Raw genomic sequence first — 14,989 nt, forward strand, 5'->3', positions numbered from 1 at the left:
TCAGACCACATTGCTAAAACTGCCCGGTCCTGCAGATTTGCTTTATTCAACATCGAGAAGATCAGGCCCTTTCTTTCGAAACATGCTTCACAACTCCTCCTTGTTCAAGCTCTTGTTCTGTCCAGGTTGGACTATTGCAATGCTCTCTTGGCAGCTCTTCCAGACAGTTCAATCAAAACTTTACAATTAATCCAGAACGCGGCAGCAAGATTAATTTTAACGAGCCAAAAAGAATGCACGTCACACCTCTGTTTATCAATTTGCACTGGCTAACATTACCTGCTCGCATAAAATTCAAGGCATTAATGTTTGCCTACAAAACCACCACTGGCTCTGCACCCCTTTACCTAAATTCATTGCTTCAGACTCGTGTGCCCATCCCAAAAAGGCACAAAATCACTTATACAGACTTTTAAAAATAAATGTTCCCTCCTGGTGGAATGACCTGCTCAACTCAATCCGAGTCCTTAGCCATCTTCAAGAATCCGCTAAAAACACATCTCTTCCATCTATATTTAACCCTCTAACTCTAGCACTCTCTATTCTAATTCTATTCTTTATTAAAAAAAAAAAAAAAACTTGCCCCTTTTAGACTTAAAAAACTAACACTAGCTTCTCTATTCTTTTTTTATTCTATCTATTTGTTTTCTTTTTATTTATTATACAATTAACAAAAGCAAAAAAGGCCTCTAACTCTAGCTTGCTCTATTCTTTTTCTATTCTATCTGTTTTATATTTATTTATTATATGATTTAAAAAAAAACATTGCTAACTGAGACTGGTTATAGCACTTGCATATTATTTTGTTGATTTTGATTGTTTCCATTTGTCCTCATCTGTAAGTCGCTTTGGATAAAAGCGTCTGCTAAATGTCTAAACTCTAAATGTAAATGTAAATTTCCTTCATTTTTATTGAAAACAAATGCCTTTCCGATGTGATATGAGATTTAAAAAAGGAGAAAAAAAAGTTTGGCAAAAGGCCGATTCAAACTTGTGTCGATCCTGTCAAAAATGACCACAGTATGCGCTTTACCATCTATGCCACTGGAGATGTAGTTAAATGATCGTCTTTTATAGTGTTGACTAGCCCAATCACACGGTGGTGGGCGGAGTTAGTGTAAATAGCCTCTGCCAACAAGGCGGCCTATTTGCACAGTATAAATAGACAATCCACAAAAATAATTACTTTATCCAGCAATTTCTTCTCTTCCATGTCAGTCTTTGATGTATCCATGTTAAAACACTGTAAAAATGCTACTGTAAAATCCTGTTAAATTGTTAACGGTAATTTCCCCTACAGTATACAGTGAAAAACTGTATTGGACATTACATTTAATTTTACGGTAGTATACCGTTTTTGGAAGTAAAAAAAAGAACATATAATTTACAGTGAATAACCGTAAATTGACATTCCCAGAATTCCCTGCATTACATTTCAAATTTAATGTTTTTTTTGTTGAAATAACGGTTTCTTATTTTGTTCTTATCAGTTTTGTACATTAGGTTTGTATGTTACATCTAATGTTGTTAAATTAATGTTTATTGCATTATTTCAGTTTCATGTGTGTTTAGTGTTTGTGTGAATGACACTGTGCAACTATATATGTTATTATTTAAAAGCTGCTTGTGATGAGCTTTGGTTCATCATGTGACTCTCATCACCACCTGCTTTTGGTGGATATCAGTGTATTACTGGGGTTTTCAACCTGTGGGGCGCGCAGGTTAATTCAAAGACATTCCCTTGAGGATTTATGAATATGAGTTAGCCATCCACTAGGGGCAATCTGACTCCCACTGCTAGTCGACAGTTAGAGCAGAGCTGGCTCGAGTATCAGTCACGCTTATTGACAGTGTAAGATGATTTACGGTTAGCCGTGTCGGAAATCCAACCACGGATTGGCATGTTGTTATCTCAGAAACAGGCTCAGCCATCACATTGAATCAGGTAAACTGGTTATATATTTATGTTTCAGTATAATTATGCACGCTATACCAGGGGTGGTTCTAAACCCTTTTTAGGTGGCGCAAGTGAAAGTAGACAAACTTGGGGGGGGGAGGGGGGCGCATGTCCTAAAAAGTTGAAAACCCCTGGTGTATTACAAAGGTACAAAACAGATTTCAGTACTTTAATAGGTTGGTATATTAACATTATATCAGGTAATGAAATTACGGTATTTCAATGTGAATTTAAGTTAAAACCGTAAAACCTAAAATATTGCTACCATATTTTTTACGGTAAAATTCTGGCAACCACAGCTGTAGGTCTTTTACCATCAATTTTACAGAATTTTTTTACAGTACCATGACGCATGCGTGTGATGCTGCGCCTTGTTTACAAGATGAGGAAGACACATGCTGTATGCAAGCTATTGAATTCTGCATTGATTGTGCTTTACGTCTTGGTGTAGTTTTTCAAATGGTGCTAAAGTGTGCATTTCCTGGATGCCTAAATCGTGAGAAACCAGTGAGAGTACGTAAAAGTACATTACCAACGCTGACAGATGAAAGACTTCCCTTTCACTCTTAGTATAGATTTAGAGCGAGTAAATGATTCAGAGCGACTGAAGCTATGGCTGCTGGCTGTTGAGCGGGATGTTTATTTACTGCTTCGATACGTCAAGCAAATGAGGTTGTGCAGTGAACATTGTTCACTAGACGACTTCAAACCAGGTCAAGGAAAGATATGACGATTTCTGGAATTTACAAAACACAGAAATATGAGTGGAAGCATCATGGGGAGATTGTTGAGGGTGTTCAGTTGCTCTGAATCGTCAGCTCCTGCGTCAGCATGTGAACGCGCAGTGGAGACTGACATGGAAGAGAGGAAATTGCTCAATAAATGTGTTGTTTTTGTTTTCTTTGTGCACAAAAAGTATTCTCATAGCTTCATAAAATTACGGTTGAACCACTCATATCACATGGACTATTTAACCAAAGTCCTTACTATGTTTCTGGGCCTGGGAACATTTCAGTTGCATTGCTGTCTATGGAGAGTCAGAAAGCTCTTGGATTTCATCAAAAATATCTTAATTTGTGATTCGAAGATGAACGAAGGTCTTACAGGTTTGGAACGACATGAGGGTGAGTAATTAATGACAGAATTTTCATTTTTGGGTGAACTATACCTTTACGTTTCAAAGTTGATTCATTAGTATGAGATACAACTGATGTATGATTCTGTATTGATAAGCTGATTGTGTTTGTCAGGATGTGGAGCAGGTTTCAGTGCGTGTGACTGATGGGACAGAAGCTCAGGATTCAGTCTGGAGCGTCAGAGATCAGAGATCCAGAGACACACAGGACTCAGAGCTCAGCCTCACTTTACTCTGTTATACTGACGCTCAGGATCATGAATCCACTGATCAAACCTCTGACTGTAACGCTGGAGAACAGCAGATGCTGCAGACGCCGCTGAAGATGTGCTCCGTCAAACTGGTGGACTGCAGGAACCTGATAGAGAGCCGAGGAGAAGAAACCACCGCAGAGGAACAACACAGTGATGAGGAAGAGGAGGATGATTATGATGAGAATAATGGGAATGATGATGATGATGATGAAGAATTCATTCCTCCAGGTGTGTTTCTTCCTTTTATGACACTTGAATGTCAGCAGAGTCTCTGCAGGATCAGGTTTTTATTGGCTGTTGGTCTCTGATGATCTGATCAGGTTTGAGTTAAGATATTCTGAGGTATTTGGGAATATAATGGCATTTTGATGGAGATTTTGATCTAGAATGTGTTTTTTTAAGAGAGACAGATTTGCTGTGCCTGTTAGTAAGACTGCACGGTTTGACCAAAAATCTAATTTCAATTATTTTTGTCATGATAGAATTATAGTTAAATTATAAAATCATGAAAGAAATACATTTCGATTGCAATAATGCTATTATACCGTAAAATTACATTATAAATATGGTGAAATGAGTGGTGAATTTTGCATTTCCAAACTCACTTTATCAATATGCCTATGCATGAGTTTATTTAATTAACTTGCAGAGTTTAAAACCCAGAATTTATTACCATTTTGTTCATTTCAGATGATAAAGGCTGTTCTTCTGATGGAGAAACAGACTTAACATCAAAAGATCAGCTGCAGACCAAGAGTTTCTCCTGCGACACCTGTGGAAAAACACTGAGTTCAGAGGGTAATTTAGCGAGACACGAAAGAAAACACAAAGAACAGAAAGACTTCACCTGTAGGATATGCAACACCAGCTTTCCTACCGCAGAAGAGAAGAGACTTCATTCAAAAGAGCACAGCGCGAAGAAGGAGTTTCACTGTGAACAGTGCGGGAAGGTTTTTTTCATTCATTCTAGTCTAAAAGTTCACTTGAAGACTCACGGTGAAAAGTCTTTCCACTGCAGCGAATGCGACAAGTATTTCAGCACCAAAGGAAATCTTGTTGCTCATAAGCGAATCCACACGGGAGAAAGACCATACAAGTGCCCTCACTGTGAGAAGAGCTTCAATCATGGATCTCATCTGAAGACACATGTGCGTTTGCACACCAATGAGAGGCCGTATCAGTGCAGTGAATGTGGGAAAACCTTCACAGACTCAAGCTGTCTAAGGTCACACCAGAAAATACACTCTGATGAGAAACTGTTTCAGTGCAAACACTGCGACAAACGATTCCGTCAAAGATCTAATCGGAATTGTCACGAGAGGATTCACACTGGAGAGAAACCATATCTGTGCTCCTACTGCGGGAAGAGCTTTTCTGATCCACGTTCTTTTGTATTTCATAAGAGAGTCCACACTGGAGAAAAACCGTATCACTGCAGCGTCTGTGGGAAGAGTTTCAGTAAGTTTGATACTTTACAAAACCACAAGAGGATTCATACCGGAGAAAGACCGTTCAAATGCTCACAGTGTGACAAGACGTTTGCTCGATCAGACATCCTTAAGGTCCATCAGCGAGTTCATACAGGAGAGAAACCTTACTCCTGCTCCATCTGCGGCGAGAGATTCGCTTATTTAGGTAGTTTTCAGACCCACCAGAACAAACACGCTAAAGAACAAACTGCTCCAGAATCATCAGAGTGACTTTCATCAGTCAATCTGGAGAAAAAAATGAAAATGTTCATTGAGCTCTTACTGCCAGTAGGGGGCAGTGAACTTTTTTAATGCGGTGGATTGGTCCAAGTGCTGTATCTAAAGTAGAGTAATGATTTTATGATAAACCAGACAGAACTATTAAAAATCCTCAAAATAAAATACTACAATAATACGAGCGCCTGGATTTCATAAGTCTGTTAATCATGTTTTATGTGGTGAAATGCATGAAGGAGAGTCACTGGCAAATACACCAGTTTTTCATTGCTGGACCGGTTTCTTTTAATCAAGAAAGAACCATGGTTTATTAATTATCCATTTCTTCACTGTTCTTCCAGAGCATTTATGCCGCCGTGTAAGGTAAGATATTTACTTGATAGAAACGAATCCTCTGGGAGGATAAGTTTGGTGGTTTTGTGGCAGCTACTTGAACTTCACTGTAATGTCAAATAGAATTAAAGATCAGATAGAATTAAAGTGTATGTTTATGGGATATTTGGAATTATGACCACACAAAACTGTCACAGCTTCTTTTAGCAGTTTTTAATACTGCCACATCATGGCTAGAAATGACTATTATTTCCTTTAATTTGCGTTAGAGAGTCAAAGATCATTTCAAGTAATGTTTGTGAATCTAAGGCTAACTGCACTGAAATTAGCATACTGTGAGTAGGAAGTACATGTTAATTTGAATTAGCTTAGCGACTGTTAAAAAAGTATGTTCTATTATAATATGAATGAGGATAGTATGAATGAAATTTGTATGTAGGTACTACATCTGCCGTGGAGTTACTGTCATGTGTCACTTAAAGCAGCACTGTTACACGGTGTAATGCCATATATGGCCTGTATCCTGTGATGGCATTGTTGTGTTGGTTCACGCGCAGTTCGCGCAGAGGCCTGTGAATAAAGTCGCAGATTGATTCAGCTCATGCTTGTTTATTGCATCTAACACAAACATGGTGCCAGAAGTGGGCACTAAATCCTGAACATGGCCTTGAACAGCATTCCCGCTCCCGAGGGCATGCGGATGTCCGGAGATATATCCAAAAATTGGGATAATTTCAGAGCAGAATTCGAGGACTATGAACTAGCTACTGGGTTAGTTGAGAAGCCCAAAGAGGTGAGAGCGGCAGCACTGCGGCGCTTAATGGGCAACGAATGTCGACGTATCTACAGCCACAATATTGTGTTGAGCGGGGCACAAACGAAAGATCCCAAAGCCATACTCGATGCCCTAGGTGACTACTTCAAGCCTGCGAAAAATGTGATCTACGAAAGATATATTCGGTTGTTGCAAGCAGGAAGTGGACGAGCCTATTGACCATTTTCTAACAAGGCTGCGGGAACGAGCATCAACCTGCGAATACAGGGAACTCAAAGATGAAATGATTCGTGATAGACTTGTCCTGGGCATTGCTAACGAGAACACCAGGCGGCGCCTGTTGCGTGAACGTGTGCTGACTGTCACAGAGTGTGGAAATATGCCGATTGGCAGAAGCGACAGAACAATGTGTAAAAGCAGTCGACAACACAATCAGTGACAGTGTGAACGTCGCACAAGCACAGAGACTGAAACTCCAGGATGGCGAAATGAACAATGAGCAAACGCTCAGGACTGTGTTGCAAGTATTGTGGGGGCGGTCACAAAAAAGGCAGAGAGCAGTGTCCCGCATATGGAAAGACGTGTCGATCATGTGGTGTATTGAATCATTTCGCCAAGGTGTGTAAAGCCCGACAGAGAGCCAACAGGACAGGCAGAGTTAATGTAATGATGGATGATGGTCAGGATGAGCAAGGGCCCTACTGTGAGGGTTGGCTTTTCACTGCTGAGGAATGCATTGACACAGTAAAGTCCCCAGGTCCAAGATGGTTCGTTACCCTGACACTTAATAAAAAAAAGCAGGCCTGTCAGCTAGACACGGGAGTGACTTGTAATGTAATGAGCCGCATAATCAAATAGGAACTGGATCCTGAAAGCCCCCTGCAGCCGAGTACAACAAGACTGAAATTGTATTCTGGTGCTACAATGCCTTTCCTGGGGAGATTTCACACAGAATGCACCATAAAGGGCACCAAACACAAATTAGTCTTTGAAGTGGTAGAAGCCGATCAAGAACCAATACTCTCTGGTGACACATGTCAGCGGCTAGGACTCATGAAATTTACCATCCCGGAGGAGCTTCACAAACTTGTTGCATGCTCAGACATGCCTCTCACAAAGCAACAGTTAGTTTGCAGTTTCAATGACGTGTTTAATGACCCAGTCGAGTCTGTCCCAGGAGAGATCCGATTTGTGCTCGACAGCAGCGTGTCACCAGTGCAATGCGCACCACGGAACGTGCCGGTGGCCTTGAAAGCCAGAGTAAAAGAACAGCTCGATAAGTACATGAGAGATGGGCACATCACATCTGTCACTGAACCTACCCCATGGATCAGCAACATGGTAGTCATAGCCAAGCCAGACAAAGTAAGGATATGTATAGACCCAAAACACCTGAATCAAGCACTACAAAGATCGCATTATCACATGCCAACACTGGAGGACATTCTGTATAAACTACCCAAAGCACGTCTGTTCACGCTGGCGGACGTTCGTGATGCTTTTTTACACTGCAGCAGACTGGACAATGAGAGCAGTTTAATGACAACTTTCTGGACACCATGGGGGCGGATGAGATGGTGTAAACTGCCTTTCGGCATTTCGGTGGCACCTGAAATCTATCAACGCAAGCAACACGAGCTGTTAATGGGACTCAGAGGCATAGAGCCCATGGCGGATGACATACTGGTCGTTGGCTGCGGTGACTCGGACGCAGAAGCCGAGTTAGATCACGACAAAAATCTCCGCGCACTAATGGAACGCTGCAGAGCCGTGAAACTCCGACTGAGTGAGAAAAAGTTGCAATTCAAACTGAAAGCAGTGCACTTTCATGGGCACATATTATCAGCGGAAGGCTTACGGATCGACCCAGAAAAAACAAAAGCTGTTCTGGCAATGCCGACACCACAGGATGTGAAGGCTTTTTAACGCTTCATTGGATTTGTGACATATCTGGCCAAATTTCTCCCACGGCTCTGAGGTGTGTGAGCCGCTTCGCAGACTGCTGGACAAAGGCGTTGCGTGGCACTGGCTTCCCAAACATGACGAGGCGGTTCAAGAAATAAAACGCATGATTACGGACACGCCCGTTTTGAAGTGCTACGACATTGACAAGCCAGTGACAATACAAAACGACGCCAGCAAGAACGGCCTGGGCTGCTGTCTGCTTCAACAGGGGCAACCTGTGGCATTTGCCTCTCGGGCACTCACTCGTACTGAACAAAACTATGCCCAAATCGAGAAAGAATGCTTGAGCATAGTATTCACTTGTCAGAGGTTTCATCACTATCTGTATGGCAGGGAGACAATCACAGCTGAAACCGACCATAAGCCCCTCGTGTCGATTTTTAAGAAATCACTCCTGAGTACTCCCAAACGTCTCCAAAGCATGATGTTGCAGCTGCAAAACTACAACCTGAATGTCGTGTACAAGCCTGGCCCTGAGATGTACATAAGTGATACGCTGAGCAGAGCAGCGCTTAACAAGCAGGTGTTCAATGAGCCTGGACTACTACAACGTGCTGTGAGCACCGTGGACAGCTCCGAGGCTGTGTTCTCATTCATAGATCAAGCACTACACCTCAACGTGATTGACACCAGTCTCAGTAAAATTGTTAATGAGACAAAAGCTGACGACGCTTTGCAGGTGCTGGCAAAGATCGTGCTAACTGGCTGGCCAGAGTGCAAAGAAGATGTGTCGCTCTCGGTGCGCGAGTACTGGCCCTTCAGAGATGAACTGAACATTCAGAATGGTGTGCTATTCAGAGGTCAGTGCGTTATTATACCGAAAGCACTGAGAGCAGAAATGCTGACTTGCATTCATGCCACTCATTGGAGGAGAGGCCTGTTACAGACAGGCAAAGGAAACGCTGTTCTGGCCTAATATGAGAGGCGAGATAAAAGATTATGTGGCCAACTGCTCTGCATGTAACGAGTACGCGCACAAGCAGTTAAGGGAAACGATGATGTCCCATGAGATCCCTGTCCGCCTCTGGCAAATTGTGAGTATGGACCTGTATGCGTACGGTGGCAGGGAATTTCTTATAATAGTGGACCACTGCTCGGATTGCTGGGAAATTGATCAGCTGACAGATCTGACAGCAGACACAGTCATGACACGCTGTAAAGTTCAGTTTGCACGTTATGGGCAGCCAGATCAGGTTATCCCTGACAACGGGCCGCAGTTCGCTTGTGAAATGTTCGGAAAATTCGCGGGACAGTGGGGGTTTGTTCATGTCACATCTTCACCCCAGCACCCCCAATCTAACAGAAAGGCTGAATCGGCAGTGAAGATCGTGAAATCGCTATGTAAGAGAGCAAAACTCGACGGGTCTGATCCATGGCTAGCAATCCTCCACTGGCGAAACACGCCCACAGAAGGATTAGACAGCAGTCCCGCACAGCGACTCATGTCCCGTAGACTTAGGACGGGACTTCCCATGGCAAACAGTTTGCTTTTCCCCAAGGTGGTAGAAGGAGTTTTGGAGAAACTGAGGTGGAAACGGCGCACGACGAAATTCCATTACAACGCGAGAGCGAAAAAGACCTCCCAGAGCTAAATGTCGGTGAACACATCAGAATGAGGCCCCTGCCTGGAGACCGCACGGGTCGGTGGCGAAGAGGCCAGTGTTTAGGAAAGGTGAATCCGCGGTCTTATGTTGTGAATGTGAATGGCACATTATACAGGTGCAACCGTGTGGATTTGCGGAGGGCCGAGCGTTCCGACCAGTTTAATCACCAAGAGGCAGGGCTCAGTGGCTAGCTACAGTGAAACGGCAATCAGAGAGGACGACACATCGGACATCACAGAGTGTGAGCCAGGGCAAATTCAGGAACGAAGGTGTAATGCCATACATGGCCTGTATCCTGTGATGGCGTTGTTGTGTTGGTTCACGCGCAGTTCGCGCAGAGGCCTGTGAATAAAGTCGCAGATTGATTCAGCTCATGCTTGTTTATTGCATCTAACACAAACATGGTGCCAGAAGTGGGCACTAAATCCTGAACATGGCCTTGAACAGCATTCCCGCTCCCGAGGGCATGCGGATGTCCGGAGATATATCCAAAAATTGGGATAATTTCAGAGCAGAATTCGAGGACTATGAACTAGCTACTGGGTTAGTTGAGAAGCCCAAAGAGGTGAGAGCGGGTGCAGTTCTGTTTATTAACCACTAGAGCGCCAACAGTTACATAGTGCTGCTTTAAAAGTCGTTCATAAATCTGCTCCGGTGGTCTTGTGGGACAGTAAAGGCCCCGCTCCAGAATCAAATCACTGATGGTGCTTTTTAAAATAGTGAGGGTGCTCTCTCTCTCTCTCTATATATATATATTTATTATCGGGGTCTGTTGCTATGGCACAAAGAGCGCTCAGTTCATAATCACTAAAAAGCTGTCACTCATCGTAGTTCATCGATCTCACAAAGATGCGTTATTATCAATAAAGTTCTCTATGCTGCACAATGAATCTCTTATTTACATTGCTTCAACACTTTGATATAATGAGATGAATGCTGAATACCTGAACAAAAACGCGTGGATTCTAACTTAAACGCATCTGATTCAAGAAATCAACAGATATGTCTGTGATTGGCTATGCTGCAAAAACACGTTGAAATAGAAATCGATCTCCAGAGCGCAAACCATACCGCACTGGAAAGTTTGCCAAATCTGCAATAAAATGCCATTAATACAGTTTTAACTGAGGGTGCTTTTTGATTTCGTTTCACCCCCGTAGAACCGGGCCTGAGTAAGTGTCTGTCGAATGCACGCTTCAGAATCTTGGTGGAGGTGGTCGTTCATCCGGGTACTTTTTGTCTACTGTTTTTCAAATATGAAATTGCATGCTTCCCTATTGTATACTACGTGAAAACCTGACAAAACAAGTATGTCCGAATTCAAGAGAATAGGCAAAAAAATACCCTGACAAATACTTCCAGCGAGACTCTGAAGTGATATGATGGACATTTTAGTGTCATTTGATTGCCATTCACCATAATTTGAATGAATATATATATATTTTTTTACCATAAAAAATCATTAAACAGATCAGTTTATACGTTTCGAAAATGTAATCGTGTCTTTTGGGCTGTGCAAGCATGACGGTGTACACTGAAATGAAATGTGCAGTGTTTATTTTAATGAGGAAAGCAGGCGCAGATAGAATATCTACTAACACGCAGGCGTTCTGACTCAGATGAGCACTTCTCGTGCTGTAGGAGGCGCTGTGAGCATATCTTAGTCCAGTAAATCCACCGGTAAAAGCGCTGAAGAAGGAAAGACGGTTGGAGCGCTTATAGTCTCGGTATGTGTTTGAACTATTTATGTGTTTGTTGTCTTTAGTGCGCTAATGAGCTTAAATGAAGCGTTCGTTATACAAATCTGTTTAGGAAAATTAACCTATAGGCTTTACTACAGTAACCAGAGTTTAACTTAGGTATTTGTAATAAAACCACATTAGGCTAAGCACAAATTTACCATTTTTTTACTTACAGTAATTACAGTAAAGCTGGTAAATTTGTGCCTGAAGTAAAAGTGTGCAGCATATAACCATATAACTATTGTTTGCTGGACACTTTTGAAGGATGCCTAAAATCGATTAAATCTCAGTCATAGTTCAGTTATGTTGTATAGTTTATTAAATGCAGCTAAATTGAAGTGTTAGATATTTTAAAAAAAATGATATATAGCTGATATTCTACTCAACAATGAACCTAAACAGATGAGTCTAAACAAATACATTTATATCTGACATCTTTCTGAATATTCTCCAGAAGTTAATTTTCTTTATTCAGTTCTGTGTAGTTCTGCTCTGATTTGTAGTTTGATCAGTATATTATAAATATTGTATATATTGTAATAATCGTGTGTGTGTGTTCAGATGTTGAGCATGAAAGCGCAGGTGGATGTGGTCTGCTGTAAATCAGTAGGAACTGATCTGTCCATGCTGGATATTGAGGATTTCATCACAGAAATCTGTCAGCTGAAGAAAGAGGTGGCTTCACTGGAGGCAAAGCTGAGAGAAAGAGGAGACAAACTGAACAGAGAGGTTTGAGCAGCTCTTCATTTCATCTTCAACTCAGTCACTGTCAGTTTGTCCAATAAAAATGTCTATAGCTTCTGTTAAAGGGTTAGTTCACCCAAAAATGAAAATGCTGTCATTAATTACTCACCCTCATGTCATTCCAAACCTGTAAGACCTTCGTTCATCTTCGGACACAAATTAAGATATTTTTGATGAAATCCAAAAGCTTTCTGACCCTCCATAGACAGCAATGCAGCTGAAATGTTCCCAGGCTCAGAAATATAGTAAGGACTTCGTTAAAACAGTCCATGTGCCATCAATGGTTCAACCGTAATTTTATGAAGCTACAAGAATTTTCTGGGCACAAAGAAAACAAAAAGAAGGCAGTGGCTATTTGCCGTTAAGTGTAAATAGTAATAGATTCTATTTAAGCCGCGGTCACACTAGACTTTTCATTCCATTGACTTCCATTCATACGCATGTGAATGCGTCAGATCGGAAACGCAAGCATGTGCGAAGATATTTCGCATTTCGCTGCATAGCAAAGTTCAAGTTTGTATGTTTTTACATTTTAGATGTATTATTATTGGTTATGTGTAGTGTTGTCACGGTACCAAAATTTCAGTATTCGGTACCAATACCAGTGAAAATCCACGGTTCTCAGTACCAATTTCGGTACCAAAGCAAAACACAAAAACATGCTAACTAAAAACTTGACTATACTTTTATTTAATCCAAACTGTGTACATATTTAATTTTAAATGGCTTTTAAAACCTTTTAGAGTTATTCAGCCAAGAATAACAGCTAAGTTATCTAAAAAAAAAGCCCAGAACTGCTTTTCTGACTGATATGACACAATGTTAACCATTTGTACATTCTCTAACACGCATATTTTAGATTCACAATTCATTTAAAAGCCTCTGGTGTGTAAAAATAGTAAATATCATCATGTCCTCCTGTTTTTTTTTTATCCTAATAAAAGTTATAGGAGCATTAAATAGTTTAAAAAAAAACTTCATTCTAATGCTCATTATTAGCGTTAGCCGCGCTTATGCTAGCGATTAACTACTCTAATAACAGCGATGTTCATTTCAATCTGACATTGAAATTAAAATATTGAATAATATTCATAACAGAAGCGGTGTTTCGCCCAGACTTGCACTCTATTTGTGGCGGCATATATATATGCAAATTCATTCTCTGCCAGCAGGAGGCGCTGTTGGAGTGGGAGAGATAGAGGTTTCCACAGTAACAGCTGTAATCAAATAAACGCTGCGCTCACACAAAAGCTGCTCAGGCATTACAGGCAAGATGAAATTAAAATGACATCCATAATTTTCTGAAGACACCCGCACCAGGTTTCGACTTTGACACGTGCAGTGCTCATGTTTACGAAGTCAAAGCCTTTTGGAAAATCTATTTGTGGCGGTCAGTTTTGATATTGTGGCGGGCCTCCACAAATAAATCAATGTATGGGAAACACTCTAAATATTAAAAATTAAAATGAAACTTACCTGCTTGAACTCCTTCATTTGATCTGGGTGTCTGTCTTTAAAGTGTTTTGTTAGTTTGATGTGTTTCCTCATTTTGAGGTCGCCATGCCTCAGTGCTTTTATGAAGAGAGCGCATCTGCACACCTTTCGGATAGCGCATCAAGAACCGGGTTGACCGGGTACTCGGTACCACCGGTAATTAAAAAAACCTGGTACCGTAACATTTTCATTTTTTTTAGTACCGACTTGGTACCGAAGTACTGGGTCTTTTGACAACACTAGTTATGTGTTTAATTTAAGTTTTTAAAAAGATGCTGCAGAGCATGACGTCATATCACGACCTTTGCAGCATGCGAGGGAATTTTGCTCAAAGTCTAGTGTGATCGCGGCTTTACACTATGTTAAAGTAGCAGGATTTTCTACTATTTAAACTACTTATTGCAAATAGTGGCAATTATCTGCACCTCAGTATTGTAGTACTATAAAACACAATGCAATAATAACGTATTGAGTGTAAATTATTATTTTAATTCAAATTATTAAATGGAAGCCACCTTATTGGGACAATATAAGCCCTCCCTACCCTAACCCTACCCGATACTTTATTTTCAACTTTTTGATTATTTGCCCTGACCAGACAAACCAGAGGACACTGCTACCCCTGCAGCACTCCAATTATTTCTTATTTTCCCACACTCCCCATCTGACTGGAAGAGGTGGAGGTACTGGTCTGCTTATCTCTAATGATTGGAAATGTATTCCTTTACCTTCTCTGGTTATCAACAGCTCCTTTGAATCACATTCAGTCACTATTACCCACCCTTTTAAAATCCATTTTGTAGTTGTTTATCGACCCCCAGGACCACAAGGTAACTTTGTGGAAGAATTAGATGTTCTGCTCTCAACCTTTCCTGAGGATGGTACTCCCTAGTTGTGCTTGGAGACTTCAACATTCACCTAGATAAACCTCAGGCTGCATACTTCCACACTCTTCTTGCCTCTTTTGATCTCAAAAGAGTGTTAACTACGGCTACTCACAAATCAGGCAACCAACTGGACCTTATTTACACAAGACACTTCTCCACTGATCATGTGCTGGTTACTCCACTGCACACCTCAGATCACTTCCTCCTCACTCTTAACCTCAACATGGTTCCTGACACAACACATACCCCTACACATGTCACTTTTCGACGTAACCTACACTCTCTCTCACCCTCCCGGCTATCTGCTATGGTTTCATCTTCGCTTCCTTCCCCTGAAAAGTTATCATCTCTTGATGTTAACTGTGCTACTGATACTTTCTGCTCCACTCTTAC

At 41.3% G+C, this 14,989-nt stretch overlaps 2 protein-coding genes across 2 annotated transcripts in view; both read left to right on the forward strand.

Moving 5' to 3' along the window:
* Positions 1 to 3,190: 3,190 nt before the first annotated feature.
* LOC107663462 (zinc finger protein 664-like) lies at positions 3,191 to 5,233 on the forward strand (the record flags this gene model as incomplete). The annotated part of the gene is made up of 2 exons (XM_016453704.1): positions 3,191 to 3,574; positions 4,037 to 5,233. Coding segments are annotated over 2 exons (1,394 nt in total), but the record flags the coding sequence as incomplete, so codon positions are not given.
* A 6,061-nt stretch (positions 5,234 to 11,294) lies between these two features.
* The window catches only part of LOC107663463 (zinc finger protein 664-like), a gene marked incomplete at its 3' end in the record, with an annotated part of 7,454 nt that continues 3,759 nt past the window's right edge, over positions 11,295 to 14,989 (forward strand). The window contains exons 1-2 of the mRNA XM_016453706.1: positions 11,295 to 11,456; positions 12,033 to 12,200. Of these exons, the coding sequence (XP_016309192.1) occupies positions 12,033 to 12,200 (168 nt within the window). The remainder of the gene's footprint in view (positions 11,457 to 12,032; positions 12,201 to 14,989) is intronic.

This window comes from Sinocyclocheilus anshuiensis, unplaced genomic scaffold (genome assembly GCF_001515605.1).
Source record: "Sinocyclocheilus anshuiensis isolate Anshui unplaced genomic scaffold, SAMN03320099.WGS_v1.1 scaffold2237, whole genome shotgun sequence".
Classification (NCBI taxonomy): domain Eukaryota; kingdom Metazoa; phylum Chordata; class Actinopteri; order Cypriniformes; family Cyprinidae; genus Sinocyclocheilus; species Sinocyclocheilus anshuiensis.